Source organism: Lactuca saligna, chromosome 9 (genome assembly GCF_052625555.1).
Source record: "Lactuca saligna cultivar CGN05327 chromosome 9, ASM5262555v1, whole genome shotgun sequence".
NCBI lineage: Eukaryota > Viridiplantae > Streptophyta > Magnoliopsida > Asterales > Asteraceae > Lactuca > Lactuca saligna.
Window position 1 is genome coordinate 10,881,273 of NC_136425.1, and position 9,401 is coordinate 10,890,673.

At 34.0% G+C, this 9,401-nt stretch overlaps 1 protein-coding gene across 1 annotated transcript; it reads left to right on the top strand.

The window, feature by feature from the left end:
- The first annotated feature begins 7,307 nt into the window (after nucleotides 1-7,307).
- Nucleotides 7,308-9,009, top strand: LOC145017657 (glutamate receptor 1.3-like). The gene is made up of 3 exons (XM_078975650.1): nucleotides 7,308-8,050; nucleotides 8,191-8,561; nucleotides 8,657-9,009. The coding sequence occupies exons 1-3, from the start codon at nucleotides 7,405-7,407 to the stop codon at nucleotides 8,996-8,998; spliced, it is 1,359 nt and encodes a 452-aa protein (XP_078831776.1). The 5' UTR covers nucleotides 7,308-7,404; the 3' UTR covers nucleotides 8,999-9,009.
- Nucleotides 9,010-9,401: the final 392 nt, after the last annotated feature.

The following is a 9,401-nucleotide window of genomic DNA, read 5'->3' on the forward strand; positions in this document are numbered from 1 at the left end:
TGTAAAAGGCATTAGAAAGGTGATAGGTTGTGAAGAGTAGAGGTAGGTAATCTGTTTATGAGGTAGGCAACAGTGGTGAAAGAAAAAGCCAAAAGGTAATTAGAATTTGAGAGTGAGAGAGCAGTGCAAGACTTGTTTCGACGATGCGTAGTTGTCATCCTTCAACATATATGTTGAACATGTTGTGTTCAGGGGTGTGAGGTGAGAAATATAATAGGATGTGAGATGAGTGGCAAGTTTTAGATATTCACCACCATTTTCGGATAACAATTGCTTCATTTTGGTGTTGAAGTATTTTTCAACAAGTTATTTAAAATGAATGAAGATATGTAATGAGTCAGATTTCTTTTTCATAGGGTAGAGCCATGTGTATTCGGTGACATGGTCAAACAATAGTATGTAGTATTTCTAATGATCAAACGATTCAACTGGAGAACACCATACATCAGAAAATAAGAGTTATAATGGTGAAGTAGATGTTAGAGATGAATTATTGAAAGGTAAACAATGACTTTTAATAATTTGGCATGAGTTATAATTGTCATTAGAACCAGAAATAAATGAAACAGATGAAGAAAATTTCTTGAAAACTTAATTTTGTGGGTGGCCTAAACAATGGTGCCATAAAGAAGAACTAGTATGATGCATGGTGAGAATGGTGGGTGTTGGGAAGGAGCGCATTTCATACCTCCCTTTAGTTGTTGTGCCTTGGAAGAGTGGAGTTTTGGATGCCAAGTCCTTAATGTCAAAAACAAAAGAATATCATTCTATTAGATATTGACTGTCAATGCATACGATATATATATATATATATATATATATATATATATATATATATATATATATATATATATATATATATATATATATATATAGAGAGAGAGAGAGAGAGAGAGAGAGAGAGAGGGGAGAGAGAGAGAGAGAGAGAGTTGGAGCATAAAGAACGTTTTTGAGAATTAGTGGTGTGTTGGGTGTTTGAATGATTACAAAACCCATGTGAGAGATTTTTAAACATGAACCATCACCAATGACCAATTCTTCAGTTCCATCATATGGTTCATGGATTAATGAGAGGTTATTTAATTCATTTGTTAGATTTAAACTTGATCCACTATCGAACATATAATTTGTTGTGGTTAGTGTAGGACTCATGACATGAGTTTGAGAATTTTGGACCTGTATATTATGATAAGGAGGCACAAAAGCATATGGAAAGGACTTTTTTAATGTTAAGCAATTGTTTAAGGCATGTCCTTTCTGGTGGCACCGTAGACACTTTCCCAAGAATGGGTGTTGACCGATAACTTGAGGAACTTGAGAAACTTACTTGAGGTTGTAGGGAGAAATCTTGGAGTAGTGTTTTGTTGTTGAGGAGGCCATAAATTTTTATTCACTTGTTTATTGGTGTAGAAGACCGTGGCTGGTTGATAAATTCTAGTATTGGCGGTACCTGGTAAGCAAGGGGTAACTCATGATTTATTAGTTTTTCATGTAGTTTGCTGAATGATATGGGAGAATCTCTTGCATGGATGGCATCAAAAACGGTTTTGTAAGTGGATTGGTCTAACCCATTGACAAAAGCATCACTAATGTCTTTCTAGTCAAGTTTCTTTCCAAGAAATGCAAGTTCATCAACTACGGGTTTGAAATGTTGCTTGTAATTGGTGATCGTTTGATTGGCGGTTTTGTAAGCTGCTTCAGACGATATTGTAACTATTTGATATGCCCTTGTGATGGAGAAGCATATGTACTGACTAGGATTTTCCATGTTTCTCGATAAGATTAAGCATTTTCACTAGTGGAACAATCTGTGGTGATAAGATTCCAACTAAGGCTCCAAACATAAGATGGTCTTGCCTGAAATATTTTTGATAGTTGACGTGATGAGTGGTTGTGCCATCGACGACGATGGTTGGATCTAGTGCTAGATGTAAGGCTTCAATGAATCGCTATAGATCTAGGCATCTAGCCCATGTAGCGATGCTTCGATCTGTGTTTTCCACCCGAGATAGTTTATGGATGTTAATTTTAGGGTTGGTGGGAAATTGAAACTGGTAATATCTTTCAGAATTGTGTTGGCGGTAAATAAGGAGGAGGATGAACTGTCATTTGTTCCTATTTGTTTTGGAGAATCTGGGGGACAGGTTGTGTGTGCAGATCCAAGTGTTGATACCATATAAACACTACAAGAAAACTAGGACAACAACTACGACACAATCCATAGCTATTCTGTAGCTATAAGATGATACCTACGGATTGGCTACGGAAAATACCCTGTAGCATAAATGCCCGTGGGAAATTTATACCTACAGAATTGCTATGGATTAGCTACGAAATTTATACCGTGGGAAAATAACTACGCCTTTTTCCGTTGGTATAATACCTACGGAAAAAAATAGCTACGAAATACCTATGGATTACTCATGAGAGTCATGTTTGCTATTTTCCTATGGAATAGCTACGGAAATACATAGCTATAGATTACCGATGGAGCCCACTTTGATTACGATTGACTTTAGTACCTACAGATTTCCTACGACTCACATTACCTACGAATTTTTCATAGGTAATCCGTAAGTAATTACTTTTATTTTATTTAAAAAAAAACAGCAAAAATTATTAAAAAAATCTAGTTTTTTTATGTCAAAATTATTGGAAAAACCCCATTACATTAAACTTATAACAACCACAAAACAAATAACATTATAATAAAACAAATAAACCTAAAAAAAATATCAAATACAAATACATGTTACTAACGAACATTGTCTAATAATACATTAAATGTGTCTAATAATACACATTAAAAGTGTCAACTACAAAAGCTTAACTAAGTGTTTACAAACATAAAATTGAGAATTATTTAGTGGATTACTTGGCAAATTACCGGGTAAGTTGAATTGATAAAGGCTCACAAATGTTCTTCGATTTGAGTTTTGAATCAAAGACCCACAATTGTTCCTGTTTCAATACACCATAATCAATTATCACAAAAAAATACAAATATAGCAATGTACTTTCATCTATTTATTTATTATTGCAATAATTGGGAACATTTTTTATAGTACAACACAATAAATAAGACAAAAATAGGATATTATAATAAGCCAGTATATCTTTCATTTAAGTAGCTCAAAAATAAAAAAACACATTTCCTTCTAAGACTACCAAACATACCTGATGCCTTTTGAACTGGTATTTTCTTGAAAATCAAAAGCACTTGTAAAGAGGAATTTCGAGCCATATTATGCCCCTGCACACAAGAAAAAAACTCTTAAGTTTTTAGTTTTTTTCCAAGCACTTTTAAATCCTAAAGATATAGACAAAAAATTCTTTGAAGCAAACATTTACATTTTATTGCATTAAATAGCTTGCAAATGGTGAAAGCCATCATGAATAATGTTTTAAAACTCTTAAGCCTTTGGAAATTACCTAATGTTGTTTATATCTCCTAAACAAAGTGACCAAATGTTGTTTATATCCTCTTAATAACTTTTAAATCCTAAACAAAAGTTGTTTCTATACATTCTCTAAATCCTAAAATGACATTACATCAACAAATAATAATTATTCCCAAAATAAGAACCAAAACATACATGGTATGTTATCATCATATCTATCACCAACAACTGACATTACATCAACAAACTGAGAAGGTTCCATTACTCCATATTTCTTTAGCACAATCCTCTATTCCAAATGAAACCATTCTGTAGGCATATAATACCAAGATAACGAAACATAAAAATAATATAATACCTAACTCTCTATTATAAAAGTGAAATAGAGTGTTATGGTGATACTAACTCATTGTAGATATCATTTGAAGGTCCAAAAATAGAGCCATGAGATAGTTCACTAGCACCCAAACCCTATTTTTGTGGTTTGAGCCCTATTTAAGCCCCTTAACTTCCCCAAACCCATTCCATTCTTAGCCTCCACCTCTTCCTCCCTTGAAAACCTAACCTTGGTTTGAGCCTTATGACCAAAAGAAGGTGTTCTTGGTGCATCTTGGAGAATGAGCTCATTGGAAAAGTGTTGGTTGCATTGAAGCTTGTAGATTCAAACTTTGTTCACCTTGATATTTCTTCTAGAGTTATAAAGCTTAAATATTGATGATGCATTTGTTAGATCGAGCTAGTTTTGGATGTTTTGTGCTTTTGGTCACTTTAGTGCATAAAGTTTAGATCTTGAAAGTTTGTGACCTTCTTATGGATAAAGTTGAAAACTTTATCCTTCTAAACATCATTTTGATTCAGATCTAAAGTTTGGAAACTTTGACATAATGGATTAAGTAAGAAGAATGCACTTTTAATCCCTTTGCAACTTAAAAGACTAGATCTTGGTTGTTTGGACCATTTTAATGGATAAAGTTGGAAACCTTATCCATTATGGAGTTATTAGGAACCATAAAAATGTGATCTTGGTCCTTCCATCCCTTCCATGCAAGAACTATGATGTCTTAATGGATTAATAAGTTAGGTTTTAGCTTTTAGACCTTTTATAGCCATGGAAAGTCATAAATGTGGAAACTTTATGACTTAAGTTGATGTTTTGAGTCTAGATCTGAGCTCTGGACAAAAGGTTTTAAGGGATAAAGTGCTTAATGGAATGTTGGGATCAGCCAGCATACGTTGGGAGTACATGGGAGTACGCTTGGTGTCCAGGACTTGAATCGCAAACGATAGGCATACGTAGCGTATGCTCGGCGTACGAAGCCAATCTTGGACTTTGACTTCTATTGACCTTCGACTTTTTGACCATGTTTGAATTTGGGTCAAACTTTAGGATATTGGACTAGTGATTAAGATTTTATCTTGTTCTAGTGTTAGTGTATTCTCAAATGCAAGTAGTGCAAAAAAAGGATCGTATCGCGGTGTTTCAGAGTTCTTTGATTTAGGTAAGTTTTCCTCACTGTTCTTGTGTGTCAAAGGCACCAATAACAGCCAATTAGTTTATGTATCCTGGTTAAGATGATATTGCTATGCTGTAGTGATATGTTATATCTATGTCTTGGTATATAGGATGTTGATATGTGGTAGTGATCTATAGATATGCCTGTTTGTCTGTTGACTAGTTATATGTTTATCTTTTATGTATATGTCGATATGTTATGGTTTTGGGTTGAGGCTTTTCTGCTATGTACGTGAGCCAACAAACTGGGGGTATTCCAGTCTGATGGCTGAATGGACCCGTAGGTATTCCGGTCCGATGACTGAGTGAACCCGTTGTATATTGGCATTTCGTTACGATGATTGATTGGGTTAGGGGTATTCTAGTCCGGTGACTGAGTGGACTCGTTGTATATTGACATTCCAGTCTAATGGACTGATTCGGCCGAGGGTAATCCAACTCAATGGTTGTGGACCCGTGGGTATTCCAATCTGATGATTGATTGGATCCATCAAGTATGATTGTATATGTTATATGTTGTATGGTGGTATTTTAGGGGAAACTCACTAAGCTTCGTGGTTACAATTGTTTGTTATGGTTTGAGGTTCTTCAGATGAATGAAGCAAGGAGAATGTGTGATCGTATACATCCTTCAGATTTATGTTATTTGGATTTTGGGGATACTCTGATTATGATTTATACTTTTGTAACAATGGTTTTGTAAACAATTATGGTCTTGGGATTGTTTTGAAAAATGAAAATTTTACTCTGATTTTTGAGATGTTACACATAACTAAAATTTTATTGAAATGAAAATAGACATGTCCATATTTAGAAAATGGAAAACATTACAAATGACTAACAAGCTATATATTTCATTTGTCCATTTTGTCGCTAACTTATTTTTCTCCACTTTTAGGTAATGAACTTTTTAAACCCGTCTATATTTAGTAGCTCAACTTACTTTTATCCATTTTATGGTAATGAATTTTCAAAAACCGTCTCATTTTAGATTCCTTTTACCAAATATAGCCCTTAATGTACTTACATAACTTAAAATAAGACGGTTTTGGAAAGTTCATTCCTAAAAGCGTACAAAAAAATAAGTTGTGGTTAAAACTAGATGATTTTGAAAAACTCATTACTTAAACTTGGATAAAATATGTTGAGCGACTAATAAGTCATAAATTGTTTCAAGATGTTAGAAATTGTGACTTCTTGAAATCGCATTTTCAAAGACTAAACAAAAGATGTTTTGAAAAGTTTTTTCCTATGTTCACACATTTTTTTAACGTATTGACTTTTCAAGAAGTCAGTAAATTAAAATAAGTCATTTTTAGATGAATAGTTAAACACCCTTTTGGAAAAACACTAAAAAAATATAAATAAATCATAAAGTTAAGATTTAGAGCATGTTGCCAAAGTGTATCAAGAAATTTTTTTTCTTAATGAAATTGATTGGCATATTTGATAATAAAGTTTGTAATTTCATTATATATATATATATATATATATATATATATATATATATATATATATATATATATATATATATATATATATATATATATTATTCTGTAAAATTATAAATATGCTAGAAAGATCCAAATCCATTTTGATCATGGGCGGATCCAATGTAGTGCCTGGGGTAGCTCGGGATACCCCGCAAATTTTTTCGGTAGTGTAATTTTTCTAGGAAAATTTCGTTTTATATATTGTATATATACATTTTCCTTCACCTATAAATACAAACAAACATGTGGTTTGTTGGATAAGGTGCTAACATATTTAAGTAGAGGTCTTAGAATCAAATCTCCCTTCTTACTTGTTCTTTGTTTACCTTTTGTTTTTATTTTCCCAACTATTCTATCTTACATCGCCAAACACATGTAATTTCAAACATTTTCGTCTATTATATTAACGTGATATCCTTATACTTCATTTGATATCTACTTTGATTCCCACATCTATTCAAGTATCAAAAGATACTTCAAATTCATGTTTATATAACAAGACTTGAGGTTAGCTAAGGATTCAATTATGATTTGGGTTTAAAACCGAAACCGAACTGGGAAACCCAAGTACCCCGGAAAAAAAAAATTAGGCCACATGACAAAAATTTGGGATACCCTTTTACTTTGACCTGGCTCCACCATTGATTGTGATCCATGCTTAGAATTAGCCTTTATTTGACCCGTTAGCCAATCCATCCTTTTTCTAAGGGTTCGCATTGATGCTGATAGCTATGACAAAATTAATAGACTTGGGTTCCCAATTTAAAGGACGAGGATTTATCTCTTTAGTCAATGCCAATATTGTCATGCATGGCGGCATAACACGATCAAAATCAAATGTCAACAACTGAGCTTTCATGAGTTATATGCTATTCCTATTTGTTTAATTATGTACATGTTTCGACAGGACTCCATTTCTATATGCACTCTTGTAAAAGTTTTACGGTGTCTTCCTGATGAACCCAGAGCTGCACGAAACTTAAGCTCTGTGTTGCCAATGTCGAATTATTGCAGGTTATGTGCAATTCTAGTATTGATGTTGCTTAGCTTTCAAAGCCTTTTAACAGCACATGCGACTTCAACCTTTTTAAAAAGTTCTAACTTACAATCGAATGGCAAGAAGCTGAGAATTCTCGTTCCAGATTTTGGCACCTTCCCGAATTTAGTACAACTCACTATCGATCCAAGAACAAATGAATCGGGTATGAGTGGATTCTGTTGGGATGTTTTCAATGCTGCATTCAAGGCCTTAGATTATGGAGTAGGGATTGAGATTATTCCATACCCTTATAAGGATGGGCGAAGTTACAATGATCTAATCGACAAAGTCTCTCTTAAGGAATATGATGCTGCTATTGGGGATATAACCATCACAGCAAATAGATCTCTTTATGTCGACTTCACATTGCCATTTACTGATCTAGGAATAGGCACACTAGCCCAAAACTCCAAGAAAAACATCTGGATCTTCTTAGATCCTCTTAGTGCAGATCTTTGGACCATAAGTGCTTGTTTCTTTCTCTTTTTGGGATTTGTTATTTGGTTTATCGAACATCGTACCAACGAAGAATTTCAAGGTTCACCAACACAGCAAATCGGAACAACTCTCTGGTTTGCCTTTTCGACCCTTGTTTATGCTCACAGTAAGCTCTCTAACTCATTTTACTTCAAGATTTGATATTTTTTACCATTAGTATCAATCTTCACCTTTGTAATTAACAAATACTCACAAAGCATGTACCTTAGATCTGTTGGAAATTGAGTTGGTGATTGGAAACTGCAGGGGAGAAGCTGCAAAGCAATCTATCAAGATTCGTGGTTACTGTTTGGGTTATTGTAGTGCTTGTGCTCACGTCAAGTTACACTGCAACATTGAGTTCACTTTTAACAGTACAACAGATTAAACTGAATGAGAGGTCTATCGGATTCCAGGGTCTTTCGAACATAGGAGGAGCTGTCTACAACAAGTTGAACTTAGCAGACACCAAATTTGAGACGCTATATACACCCGAGGCCTACGTCGATGCATTAACAAGTGGAAGCGTTGATGCAATCGTTGACGAGATCCTTTATCTCAAATCAGTCCTTGCAATTTATCCGGCTGCTGACTTCTCCTTGATCGCTACAGCATCCACCACTAACGGTTTTGGCTTTGTCAGTGTTCTCTAGCTAATCCTTTTGGCTTCTTCCAGTTCCATAACTCCACACCGATGATCTCATTTCCATGTCTAATATAGTTACTTTTGCAGGTGTTCCAGAAAGGTTCACCCATGGCTGGAGAGATGTCGATTGAGATAACAAAGATGCGAGAAGAGGGGACATTGAAAGCATTAGAGGATAAATGGTTAAATCGTGAATCTGCAGTGACGTCAAAGGATTTTTCTTCCCCTTCACCAAAAATCTTGAATCTTTACGGGCTTCGGGGCCTCTTTCTTATAAGCGGTGTATCAATGGCGCTTGCGCTTTTGGTGTCGACGGTTGGTCTTGTTAGTAAAAAATGGAGTATCAAAAACAAGATGAAGATACTAAGGTGTATCTTAAGAAGATCTCCCGAAATACATGCAGACAGTGATGTGGAATCAACAGTTTGATTTTTTTTTTTTGGTATCAAATATATATATATATATATATATATATATATATATATATATATATATATATATATATATATATATATATATATATATATATATATATACTTTTTATTTCTTTTTTGGATCTGGGTTGTGACCTATTTTCATTAATAATCATAGTTTCATAATTCGAAAGTTCAAAGGACGCGATTAAATTCACATGGCAAGATTCCGAGCAACATTTTAGTAATGAAAAACTTGTGTGTGGCTAAATCTAGTTTCAATTTTCAGGCTGCTATATAAGTTCATGGATTAAGAAACTAACTTTTCGGGAAAACTAATAGAAAAAAAATACACAAATACATCTTCAACCCATTGTAAACAGAAGAGTTATCCTATAGATTCAAATATAAAATAGATA